At 56.2% G+C, this 12600-nt stretch overlaps 4 protein-coding genes across 4 annotated transcripts; 2 read left to right on the top strand and 2 right to left on the bottom strand.

Moving 5' to 3' along the window:
• Positions 1–1069: 1069 nt before the first annotated feature.
• GGS23DRAFT_595504 (uncharacterized protein) lies at positions 1070–2224 on the top strand (the record flags this gene model as incomplete). Its single annotated transcript, XM_051518320.1, has 2 exons — positions 1070–1337; positions 1437–2224. 2 exons carry the CDS (start codon positions 1070–1072, stop codon positions 2222–2224), a joined length of 1056 nt encoding a protein of 351 aa, XP_051373518.1.
• Positions 2176–5175, bottom strand: GGS23DRAFT_561904 (endoplasmic oxidoreductin). Its single transcript, XM_051515983.1, has 4 exons — positions 5047–5175; positions 4751–4992; positions 3058–4634; positions 2176–2990 (listed from the first exon to the last, which is right to left on the bottom strand). Exons 2-4 carry the CDS (start codon positions 4844–4846, stop codon positions 2882–2884), a joined length of 1782 nt encoding a protein of 593 aa, XP_051373517.1. The 5' UTR covers positions 4847–4992; positions 5047–5175; the 3' UTR covers positions 2176–2881.
• Positions 5176–7109: 1934 nt separating this feature from the next.
• GGS23DRAFT_561900 (cell cycle regulatory protein) lies at positions 7110–8189 on the bottom strand. Its single transcript, XM_051515982.1, has one exon. The coding sequence runs from the start codon at positions 7643–7645 to the stop codon at positions 7268–7270; it is 378 nt and encodes a 125-aa protein (XP_051373516.1). The 5' UTR covers positions 7646–8189; the 3' UTR covers positions 7110–7267.
• Positions 8190–8794: 605 nt separating this feature from the next.
• On the top strand, positions 8795–12600 carry GGS23DRAFT_464156 (Bromodomain-containing protein). The gene is made up of 6 exons (XM_051514154.1): positions 8795–9048; positions 9478–9572; positions 9646–10482; positions 10534–10792; positions 10846–11380; positions 11433–12600. Exons 1-6 carry the CDS (start codon positions 8953–8955, stop codon positions 11849–11851), a joined length of 2241 nt encoding a protein of 746 aa, XP_051373515.1. The 5' UTR covers positions 8795–8952; the 3' UTR covers positions 11852–12600.

The following is a 12600-nucleotide window of genomic DNA, read 5'->3' as shown; positions in this document are numbered from 1 at the left end:
GGCCCTCACGTTGTTGTCGTCGCAACAGCAACAAGTGGGACATTGGCAGTAATCGATCTTGACTTCGGGGCAGCGGCCTAGATGGGATGTTCCTACAGCCAGGCATGTTACGTAGTAACACCGAAGTACCTATGTGCTGAGGGGACAGATCTTATAACGCAGACACATCCATCCAATATAGAATCTGTAGCTAACCTATATTAACAGCCTCTACCGATTCTATGAAGAGCTTATGATATCATAGGTGAAGCACTTAAGATATTGTTAGACAGGTACTCCAACTATAAAAGTGCTACATAGATAAGTATCTGGCCAGAAGTATAAGTATATGAGCTTAGTATTACATTCTAACTAAGTGTATTGAATGGCCTTAGGCGTGAGGGATCTAGAGAGGCAACCATATCAAACACTAAGGTATATATACCATCTATCTATACCTATGCCAAGGGGCTCAGCATACCCCCTTGGTTAGGTTGTGTTAGGAGTAGGTAGGTATTCATATGTCCCTAGGTACTTATAGAAACTGGTTGAGAAATCAATATAAATAGAGGAATCAATACAAAGGCTGTACAACTACCAGCAATGGCATGTTAGGGATCCCTTTTTCAGCAGCCCTTTCACTCAAGTACCCTATAAGAAAATACCTATAAGGTAAGGACAGTGCAGCTTTATGAAGGATACACAGCACCTGTAGCCCCACCAGTCTGGAATTCAGTGTCCATATCAGGTACCCATGTACCTGCACATTAGCAGGGATTAGCAGCTACAGGTGCTGGGTGGTACCTATATTAGAGGTGCTTTACTTACTTAGGTACCTGCCTAGGTACATACCTGATCAGCACAAGCGCAGAAGAAACCACCAACTTCCAGTTCCCTGATCCATCCGCCTCCCTCCCGATTAGTCAACTTAGAGCCAACGGCATCACCCAGGAACCCAGAAACCTGTAGGCAATATACGCCATGTGATATGCCCAACGGGGGCGACGGTAAGCCAGCCCCACAAGCCAGCCGCATTGTCGTCACTGCTACGATCGAGCGTCTGAAGATAGGCACCTAATGCTGTGAGTAGATGGCGCTGGTAGACTACTCGTCGTCCGACTCCGAGCCCGAGGCCGGCGGCCAGGACGCGACCCCCCCCGCGGGGCCGGCAGCGAAGCGCCGGAAGACCTGCCACTATAGCGACGCTGACGCGCTCCCGCCCCTCCCCGCCGCCTTCCACGACCTGTACGCGTCGACGGTGCGCGTCAGCGTCGCCGACGACCCGGCCCTGCACCAGGGGCGGCGGCGCGTGAACCCGCACAAGGCGGGCAGCTGGCCGAGCCACCTGTACATCGAGTGTGCGCTCTCTCCCTCTCCCTCCCTCTCCCTCCCCTCCTCCCCGCCTCTGCCCACCCGCGCGCCCGCCCCCCCCCGCTGACACACACCCCTCGTCCCAGGGCACCCCACGGCCGCGCAGCTCGCGACGCTCGGCGCGCTCCTCGCCGCGCTGCGGCCCGCGCTCGGGCTGCCGCTGACCTCGTTCCTGACGTCGGAGCTGGGCGCGCCGCAGCCGCTGCACGTGAGCCTGTCGCGGCCGATCGCGCTGGCCACGGCGCACAAGGACGCCTTCCTCGAGCGGCTGCGCGCCCGCGTCCAGCGCGCCGCGCCGCCGTTCGACCTCGCCCCCGTCGCGCTCGCGTGGCACCGCGCGCGCGACTCCGAGCGCTCGTTCCTCGTGCTGCGCGTCGCCAGCGCCTCCTCTTCCTCCTCTTCCCCCCTCTCCTCCTCCTCCTCTTTCTCTTTCTCCTCCTCCTCCTCCTCCCCGCCCCCCAAGAACCCGGAGCTCGCGCGCCTGCTCCGCCACTGCAACGCCCTCGTCGCCGAGTTCCAGCAGCCGCCGCTGTACGCCGGCGCGGACGCGGACGCGGACGCCCCCGACGACGCGTTCCACGTGTCGATCGCGTGGTCGTTCGCCGCGCCCACGCCCGAGGTCCGGCGCCGCACGCAGGAGGTCTTTGCTGCGCCGGCCGAGGCCGCCGCCGCCGCCGTCTCGCCCCTGCGCGACGCCGTCCTCGCCATGCGCGTCCCCGTCCGCGGCCTCAAGGCCAAGATCGGCAACGTCGTCACCCACATCGCGCTGCCCGCGCCGGGGGCCGCGAGCGCGGGCAGCGCGGGCAGCGCCGCCGCCGCCGCCGTCGTGGTCGGCGGCGCCGGTGACGGCGGCAGGCTCCTGCTCGGCGGGTGAGCGTCGGCGGGTGCCTCTTCGTCTCCTCGGGCGCCTATCTACCTAGCCAATCTATCGACTCAGCGATTGTGGTGATCCTGGGCTTGGAGGGCGTGGACGTAGGGAGTGCTGCGCTGTCTTACCAGCGGGGATTAGGTACGGGCCGTGTGTGTACGGCCTGAGTTGATAGGGACGGGCCGACGCGATACTTCTTCACAGGCACATCGTTCCCGAGCCCCCCACTAGCTAGCCTGACGGCAGGATTGGGGGGTCACACCTAGCCTATTTCTTTCCCCTCGTCACACACTACGCCGAGACAAAGACCACGCACAAATCGATATTTCTTGGGAAGCGACTTTTCATTCATCCAAGATAAGAACCGAGACCTCATAAACGCCCCAGAACTCCGCCCGACCATGCCGCAATTTTCAACGCTTGGAAAGCGCCCTATAATGAATAAGTGCGATGGAGAGAGGGTGATAAGCTAGATACATGGATAATGCCAAAAGGGGGAGAGAAGGGAAACGCCTGGTGGTTTATGACACCTTGTTTCCCATCCGATATGTTCAACGTTGTAATCGCCCAATTCATCTTCCCCATGCTTCAATATGTTCTTTTTGTCTTTGGATGTACAGCATCTAATGTAGTACTGAGCGCTTTTCTATGGTAAAGACGGACCTAGAGCTCGTCGAGACTGGGTCGCACAAAGCCCCAGGTACGGGGTTGGACCGGTAGGCCGATGTAGTACTCCCAGAATCGCGACAACTCCAGGATGATGATGTGGAAACTATTTATCGACGTTTGTCAGCATGGTGCGCTCAAGTTCCGCTGTAGCAACGACCGTCTCAACTTACAGGGTCTTCGGGAAGTTAACCCAGCTCTTTACTACGATCTTTACCGCCTTGATCACCCGGGCGAGCTCTTCGTTGAAGATTTCTCCCGCCGCCTCCGGCGTGGCGCGTTCCTTTCTGGGCGGCAAATCATCGTCCGTGTCCCACTCGTCGTCCTCAGCTTCCGCCAACGTTTCTTCGGGTGAGCTTACGGAGAGGCCCACCGCGTGCGGCTTCTTCGCCCGATCAGGGATCGCTTTCGGCTTCTCCTCGGCCTCGACCATGGCCCTAAATCCGACGAGCGCTTTCATAGAGCTACTCAGTCTGGCGTAGGTGTTAAAGAGGGCCACGAGCTCGGTCCGCTTCAGTTCCGGGATCTCCGGGCTCTCGCTGTCGAACTCGAAGAGGATCTTCAGCGCCGTGCCGTAGCCGGAAGTCTGGACCTTCCCCCAAAGCCTGCACTTATCGCATCCTACGCAATCCATGACCCGGCTGACATTCCGGAAGCGGTTCTTAAAGTCCTCCTTCAACGACGGACCCTCACCGTTCTTAAACATGAGGCTCTCGTCGAAGATCTGGGGTACCGAAGCCGCCGCTTCCGTGACGGCAAGAACCTTGGCCTTGGTAGCCGCGTCCTGGTCCGGCTCGCCGGTGCAGAATGTGTAGCTCTGGAGGCGCTGGCCGATTTTAGCAACCGCGCGGGTGACGAGCGCATAATTGAAATACAAGTTGGATATGCGTTCGGGGTACGTGTGCAAGCGGGCCTTGTAGCAGCCCAGATTGGGTTGCCACTCGCCGGTAGTCTGGTTCAAGAAATCCCAGCAGAGGTGAGTGCTGATGCTCGCGTGCATGCCAGATATCACGCGGTAAAACACCCGCTTCTCCAGACAGTCGCCTTCGTTCTCCAAACCAGCCTGCACAAGCGTGGTGCCTGGGCTTCCCTGCTGCTGTACCAGCTGCTGCCGTTCCGCGTCCTGGAGCACGTTCCGGAAGTCTTGCGCCGCCGGCCCCTTGACTACGGGACTGGTCCCGAGGGAGGCGGACTGGGGGAATGAGGATCTCTGGAAGCAGTTCTCCCCGTATATCGCGTCCCACACCATCTTTGAGCCCTCGCCGGCGTATCCGGTGAAGCGCTCGGGGTTGCGAACCAGGCTGACATAGTCGCCCTTGGCGCTTGCGCTCTCGTCCTCGGGAACACAGTAATCTCGCTCGTCGCACTCGTCGTCATATTCGACCACGCAGCTCTCGCCGACATCCTCGCCTAGCAGGCCCTGCAACGGCCGCTTCGGCCATTCCTTCTGCACCTTCTTCCCGGGATGTTTCGCCGACGGGCCTTCCAGCTTTCCCAGCTCGCTCGCTCTCCATATCTTGGGGATGTCCTCCTCGTTATCGATCGTGTTAACGGCACAAGCTACGTTGCCGCACATGCCATTTTCGTCGTTCCAGAAGGGGCATCTCTTGTTGAAGAGGTTCAGGCGGTAGTAGGAGAAGAAATCGGTCTCCTTGGTCAGCTCATCCACGGCAGGCTTGACTTTGCGGTTTAGTCTCTCGAGGGTTGAATAGGACGCACAGGCGTCGGAGACGATGGCGCGGGGAGATATCTGGACGATTGCGTTCTTGTTAGAGGAAAGAGATTGGTATTGGGACGGCGTCGCCGCCAGCGAGCCGGCCGCGAGACAGAGGAAGACAACTACGTTGTACGATAGAGGCGACATACTGCGCATGCGTCATCCCGAGCTTCCTTGCTTCCGCATTGCCCAGGTGTTCCCCAAAGCGCAAAAATCGATAGGTAGAAGAGTTTTGCCTGTTTCATGCCGGCGATCGGGGGGGGTTGGCCGGATATATAGGCAGCTGAGGTGTAAGAGGCCAGGGCCGATAGGTAGGGATGGTAGGGATGGTATGGATGGGCCTAATTATTGTTATATTGGGAGGGGGAGGAGTCGAAGCCCGGCCCTTCTGCTTCCTTTCGGTATTAACTCAAAGGGAGAGGTGATAAAGATGGCAAGTATTTACCTATTTATTATAAGTATGCGGTATCCGAGTTGGGAATGTGGGTGTAGTGTGGGAAGTGCGTATGAAGGAGAGGACACGAAGACACAGGTTGGCTGTTGCGGTTAAATCCCATTCCATGTAGTCTAGTTGGGATGCGCGCGGAGTGCAGGTGGTGTTTCCAACCGACCTATATACCATGCCAGGGGGGGGGGAGCAGTTTGGTAGAAAGTACATGCGGGTCTAGGGAGCGAGATGGGATAGGAAAGTGCCGATACCTCAGTCGGTACATGGTATATGTACCAGACACGCATCACTTCTGCAGGTTGACGAGGATGATGGTGTACAGGTTACCGTAAAATCAGGTATAAGGCGTCTTACATGCGTACTCTATACACAGAAAACCTGCGCAACACCTATTAATAGAGGTACCTGCTAAGCTAAGGTCGATCTGAGATCCCCGGTATTCTAAGTATCATAGTGGCGAGAGCATCAGACACGGTAGCTGATGTACTTCCGATATAGCTACATCTACGTTCTATCCGTAGGTACCTAACCTACCTAGACCTAGGTACCGACCCGGTGCGCACGCTGAATGTAGGCTCTCGTCAATCGCGATTACAAAGCTGCACTATGTCAACGTGTTCACTTCCCGTTCCCACATTCTCTTCCGAGAGTGAGCCATCGCGGATTCGACGTCATACGATAGTGGGCTGTGCCGGGTGGCCGAACGATGGAGAGGCTCGGTAGTACTTCCGTACGTATTCATTTGCAACCTGGCAAATTCGGATAAGGCGCTGGTGCTCCCTGTGCGTATATGCACACACTGAACCCCTGGCCGCCCCCGGTGTCTATAGTAGGTGGGTAAGGCATGTTGTGAGTTGGGAGGTCGGGTTATGGTGCGTGCGACTAACGTCACTTGCTGTTCGTGAGGCGTATACGAGTAGGTCGATTCGGGCGGGTTGTTATATGCCTAGAGGTATATAGTATGCTTCCCCTCCACCGTAGACGCGTGTGCGCTCTTAGTTTACGGGCATCTGCCGACGCGTTCCCTCGGACGTGCTGGCGTAGCGGGGTAAAAGCATACCTGCCTGCATACATGGATGCAGGTTATGCATACCTATCTATATAATATACAAGTATATGAACGTGTTCCACCTCCCGCGTTGCTGATCTGCGCTCTGTGCCATGCAGTATATATTCATGTGTTCACATCTACCTACCTCCCTATCTACCTGCCTGCCCACCTGCGTAGGTCGCGATCGCAGTTGGACGCCGGCTGCGGTTCCTCATCAGGCTTAGCCATGCGATCCGTTCGACGAGCCGACCAGATCCCACAGGTAAAAATACATTCGCATCCGGGGTTGATAGGCTGTGACGGCTCGACGGACTGTGTTTGATCAGAGAACCCGGTGTTTCTAATCATTGCTGGATTTGGTAGGTCCCTAGGTACCTAGGTAGGTAAGGAACCCTCTCTCTACTACGTACCAGCAAGATAACGTCAGAAGGACATATCCCTGTAAGCCTTAACATAGTCTCGTTCTAGACAATTGCCAAATGCCACCGCATTCTTCACAATATCATGATTCTCCATTTCGTTCCAGTTCCTACGGAACTCCATATGCCAAAGGCAACGAACTAGTAAGGTCTCCGTTGTCCACTTCCCGAAGGAAACGAAGCCTAAGCTTGGGAGGGTCAAATTACTTGTCTATTGCCACGGAGGAGGAGGAGGAGTTTCTGCTGATCCCTCCCCCCCATGCCCCCAACCAGACCCAAAGCCGCCATCCTCTTTGGTGCCTGTGCCAATATCCTAGGCCGAAGCTACTATATAAGCTCATCAACGACCTTGTCCGCGAGAAACTGCGATTGCGCCTCTAACGGACCCAGCTGAGAATCATACGAGAGGGGAAGTTTTATGGATCAGGAACGGCCGTAACATCGTCGTGGAGCAATACACCCTGATAATATGCGCACGTCGCTATGCAGTAGTAGGCTGGTGAAGGGCAATCCAGAGGAATAGAGAAACCGTATCGAGCTTGGGAGGTCGATGCGTCTATGCCTTCGTCTGCGCAAGGATCATTGCTGAGGCGGTTGATAGTTGAGGGGCCGTCTTGACGCCGTCAGGTTAGTGCCAGCCGATTGCGTACAAATTGCGACGGGCAACTCACTTGAAGAGGAGGATGTGCGGTTCTGGCTCGTGGACCTCATAGTGCTCCCAACCCAAGCTCTATATGCCCCCCCCCCGTCAGCATCCTAACCGGAAAATGTATGATGATCGAAGACACGCCGAGCGACCTACCTGGGTGATGCCGATCGCACGCCACTCGTCTTCCCATAGCAGCTTCAGCGTGCCCTTGGCGGCATCATGATAGTCCTTGGGAATCACCTTCAGCATCGCTTTCGGGAGCTGAACATGGCGGTATTCATATTCGCTGTCCGAGTAGCTGGCCAGCATCGTTAGCAACACTACGCGCCACAAGCGACGGGGCCGCGGAGGGGTATGAGGTTCGTACCGAGCCGAGTAGTGGATGGAGTCGATGTATTCTTCGAGTCGAGCTCGCTCATCATCGCTAAGGGGGCGGGGCGCCTTGTTGCGCCGACTGACGTCAATGTTCATCGCCATCGCGACGGGTCCAGTTGTCCAATCTTGTCTCCTGGCCAGACAAAAGGAATAAGAACGTGCCCGTCTTCCGATCGTGTCGCTCCCTAACTGCCCTAGTGGGAGTCCAGTTGTCACGGAAGGAGGTGAGAGGGGGGGAGGAGCGGGACTCGAGCGAGCGAGTATGGCGATTCGCGATTCGGAAAGGAGGTATTTGGCTGTCGCGTGAGGGAGAAGGAAACAAGAGATGGTCCGGTCGTTTTTTGGAGTGGTTGGGCGTGTTGCAACTCTGGTGCGCGCACAAGGCAGGCCTGACTGGCAGAGGCCTAACCGATCTTAGGGCGATAGATAAGCCTTGAGGCGATGGACTGGAGAGAGGAGAGGCCGAGGAGGAGGAGGAGGAGGAGGTGCAGCTGGGAGTTTGTAGGTTGCCTAGGAGGAGAGTGGAAGGAGGCGCGTTTCTTAAGCAGTTAAGTTGCCGTTCCCCGAATTTCGGTCGCATGAGATGGTGCAGATAGGCAGCGGATGTAAACAGTGCCAAAGTGGGGGGAAGCCCACCTAAGTGCATGCCTACCTCAAAATGAATATTCGTATATGTATCCATGTACCTATATGTACGGGCACCTAAGCTAGGTACCTCCTTAAGGTACCTTACCTGGTGGGATCTTAGGTGTCTGCCTTATGTAATGTACTACGTAATGTATCCCTGCATACGGGTACCTGTACAGGGACTGGTACACGTGACTATCTGCCGCTTGGTTCCAGGTCACCTACTAGTAGGAGCATGGTAAATTAGGAGGAGGAGGGGGGGGGGAGTTTATTGTGACGGCCGTCAACCAGCTGGCTCTCAGCAATCCTCTGGTGGTTTGCTCCCGGCTCCCGTTCTGCGTTCAAAACTCGCTGCACCGAATCCTTCTCCATAATATTCGTATGTGTGCATCGACGAGTTCTCCTACAGAAAACCGACACGCCCATACTACGTACACCACAAGTTCGGCTGCGACAGTGCACTAGGCACTTCTACCTTGGCCGTCCGAGGGAATCCGTTCACCGCATCCATTATTGCTTAACTGGTTGCCAGCCTAGCCTTACCTGCATTGTGGCAACAGGTGAGCCGCGCTCGGCAGCTCGCAACTCGCCATCACCAGCATCGCATCGCGTCCTGGTTCCGCAACCCACGACAGGATCAGTATCCTACGGCTATAGCTTGCCCCCAACGTTCCTCTGTCGAATGCACAAAGCGCTCCGCAAGACGCCGTCGTGCAATCCCACCAGGCTTGCACATGACCTTCCTCACCTGCGTTTTTCCTTTTCTCTAAACCATTATAGCAATGAACAACAAGAGGAAAGCCAGTGCCGCGCATGGCGCCGCATCAACAGGGAATGACTCTACAGACCGTGCTGCTAAGCGTCGCAAGCTTCAAGAGGTATGTTTTTGTTCACTACCCCAGTTATGTCCCATCCTACAACCCGCACCGTGGTGCACAACCGGAGGCAATTTCGCACCCGTCAAGATAAGTTGGGCGCAGTAGTGGCAGGATGCGAACCTTTGCTTCGAGCCGCGAATTATTTCGACGCCGAATTCCCAGCTGTAGTTGGAGTGAAGGGGAGGTCTGGGCCTGTGGCTAGATGATTCCCCCTAGAAAGTAGGAACCGCGATGCCGACTTGTCCATGTCAGCGATGAACCTGTCTATCAGGTAGACCTATTATTATTTATTCCTTCCCACGTCCATGCATAGACCCAGACCCCTCTGTCTTGGGCCTTGCAATTCGCATATCGCTATCTACACACTTCCCATGCGTCTCTTTACTATAGCAACGATGCGGCACTATACTAACTCCACCTCCATTCTAGGAATTCGGCGACCTTTCCAATGGCGAAACGGCTATATCTACAACCGCTTATGGGCTAAACATTTTAGAATCTATCAGAGCTACCACGGACAAGAGGTATGGTTGTGTCTCTTACCATTACTACTCGACCACCTTATATGCATCAGCAGCTAACCCCTATCCGCTGCAGTGGCCGCCCTGTTGCGCCCTACTTCGAGAGCTTCCCTTCCCGGAGTGAAGACCCCGAGTACCACAAGAAGATACGGCTCCCGCTTTCCCTCGAGTTGATCGAACGCAAGTTGAAGAACAATGAATACCCTAAGCTTTCCGCCCTGGAGAGCGACTTCAAACGGCTCGTCTCAAATGCTAAAGAAATCAATGAGCGGTCCTCTGTTGCTTTCGGAGACGCCGAACGGGTGCGTAAAGCAGTGAGCAACCTGATGGTTAAGCATAACCCTGCATACAAGATGGGCAATTATCAGGCCGTTGCTACACCCCTACCCCCAACCCCTAGCCCCGGCGCAGGCGAGGAAGGCGAGGAGGAGGGTGATGCTGAGGATGACGCCGACGGCGGAGAGGACGGTAAGGATGCACGTAAGGGGGACGCGAACGTCCAGGATGTGCAGGACACGCAAGCCTCGGAAGGCGAGGGCCGGGATGGCGCGGATCTAACAGCGGAAGAAGACGCTGAGGGAGAAGAAGAAGACGCAGAGGAGGAAGAAGGTGGGGTTGGCGGCGAAGAAGACGAAGAAGAGCAGGAGGACGACGACGACGACGAGGGGGACGACGACGGGGACGACGACGGGGACGAAGACGAAGACGGCGAGACGGCTCCTGCTACGGGAAGAAGACGACGGCCCGGTCGTCCTCCGAAGAATCCCCTCGCGCACGCTCGGAAAGTTGCAGCACGCGGGCCGACACCCGGCAAGGCCGACACTCACTACGAGAATGTGCCGTACGAGGGTTTAAACTTCCAGCAGGCGCAGGAGAAAATCGTGGAAGAGCTGCTCCGGAAGAAGGACGAAAGGTACGTACGTGGTACCGTATATGGGAGCACTCAACTAACAATCGCACGTAGCGATTACGCATACTTTGAGCCTTTCGTCTACTTACCACCGCGATCCTTGAAAGATTACTATGAGATTATTGCGGAACCCCTCTCTCTGAAAGCTCTACAGAAACAAGTCCGGGGCCAACATGGTAGAGGAGGCGCAACTTACGTCAGCGACTTCAAAAGCTGGGCTGCTTTTGAGGATCAAGCCAGCCTGATTTGGAAGAACGCTTACCATTACAATGAGGACGGGAGTGAGATTTTTCTCATGGCTCAGGAACTCGAGGTAGGCCGGACGGATACCCTTATCCTACCCAACTTTGCGTCTAACTTGCGTAGCGATCATTTCACGATGAAGTGAAGCAGGCCAAGCACCACATTCCAGAGCCTCCCCAGCCGCAACCAAAAATAAAACTGAAGAAGGCCTCGACGTCGGATACCCCTGGGCATCCTAAGAAGATAACCATCCACGTTGGCGGCGCGGGGAAAACTAGCGCCACCGGGTCACCAGCTCCCGCGACTGGCCAATCTGGCGATGGAGACACCACTCGCAACGGCTCGCCTGTGGGCAAAAATCCCTTCAGCGGTTCGGCAGCCGCGGCCGTCAACTTAAGCCGGCTCGAGAAGGCCAGGAGTGTATCCACCTCTGTCGGCGCCCCTAGCCCTGCAGCGACGGGTCCGACGAAGGCCGAAGATGCCGTCCGGCAATCACCGGCCCTCCCGAGTCACCACCAGCTTGCGCCAGTGGCGATAGCGCCCGCGAGTATTGTTCCCAACGGTACGGTGGCGGCGATAGCGCCGCCGCCACCCCCCCCTCCGAGACAGACGGCGGCAGAAATTCTCGAGGCCCAAAAATACAGGCCCCGCCCGATCAGTAAATCCCCGTCGTCCTCGTCACCCTACAATGCAGGCTAACCGGTTAACAGAGGAGTCGGAGGCGCTCATCCCGAAGCTCATCATCATGTCACACCCCAGCCTTCAGCTCGATAGCCGGCTTTCTATAACCATTCCTGCGAGCATCACCGAAAGCCAGCAGGAACTCATTTTTCATGCCCCAGCAAGCCATTACCGTCTACAACTTCGGCCGCAGATAGCGCCATTTCTCGAGGCGGGGCAGCGCGAGTGGAAGTTGAACGTGCTGCAGGACTCGATGCGGCTCTATCCGTCACAGGGTCCGTTCGACAAGAGGAATGAGCCAGTGTTCGACGCTAACCTCCGATTTGGATCCAACCGTCTCGAGGTGTCGGTGGTAGCGGCGCTTCCCAAGGGCGAGAGGGCGGCAAACGGGCTCAATATGGAATTGGAGAAGATCGTTGTACATTTCAACTTGTTTAAGCATCAGTAGTTCGAATCCGTCAGTCTCGTGGAGGGCCACTCGGGAGATATAGATAGCTCAGAAGGAGGGATGAGGGGAGCAGGGCCATAAGCATCATGCGACACCAATGTATTGCTTTGACGGGATGGCAGTGGGCCGCGTGTGAAGTTGTACGAATATCGGGGCACGGGATGACATTAGGCTGGTAGGAGCACGAGAGAGAGGGTGAGAGAGAGAGAGAGAGAGCTCACGTAGCACAGGCCTGTCGCCGTTGGAGCGACATGCCACACGGTAAGACGGCGATGCAGCCCGATTCCCTGTGCTTTGCTACAACTGCTGGGACGAGAAGCGAGCAAAGAAACGGTGCTTGTGCAGTAACTATGATTAGAAGATAGGGTAATGCGACGGCAGCGGTATGAAATATATGACTCTAACGTAGAAAATCGAGGAGACGGACCGCCGCGCGAGAGCCGCCTAACGTCAGGAATAGGAACAGGTACCTAAGGCACCTATCCTACCTCTGATCTAGGTCCTAAGGTAGAGATTATAGGCGGCTCACCTATCGAAGTCGAACACATACGACGCCCCGTCCCGCCCCTAAGGCGTCTTTAGGAGATAAGTAGGGTACCTAACTACGGACACATACAACAGGTGGTACCCCGGGACACACAGACTAGAGGTAGGTACCTAGGTAGATACATACAGCGGCCCTGCCAGACCCTGAGCCAGCCATAACAGCCCTACCAATCCCTAGGCGCGCCTTTCGAGGCTTCCCCCAT

The sequence above is a fragment of the Durotheca rogersii genome (assembly GCF_024521655.1).
Source record: "Durotheca rogersii strain YMJ 92031201 chromosome Unknown GGS23scaffold_6, whole genome shotgun sequence".
Classification (NCBI taxonomy): Eukaryota; Fungi; Ascomycota; class Sordariomycetes; order Xylariales; family Xylariaceae; genus Durotheca; species Durotheca rogersii.
This window is presented reverse-complemented; position numbering and strand designations above follow the sequence as displayed.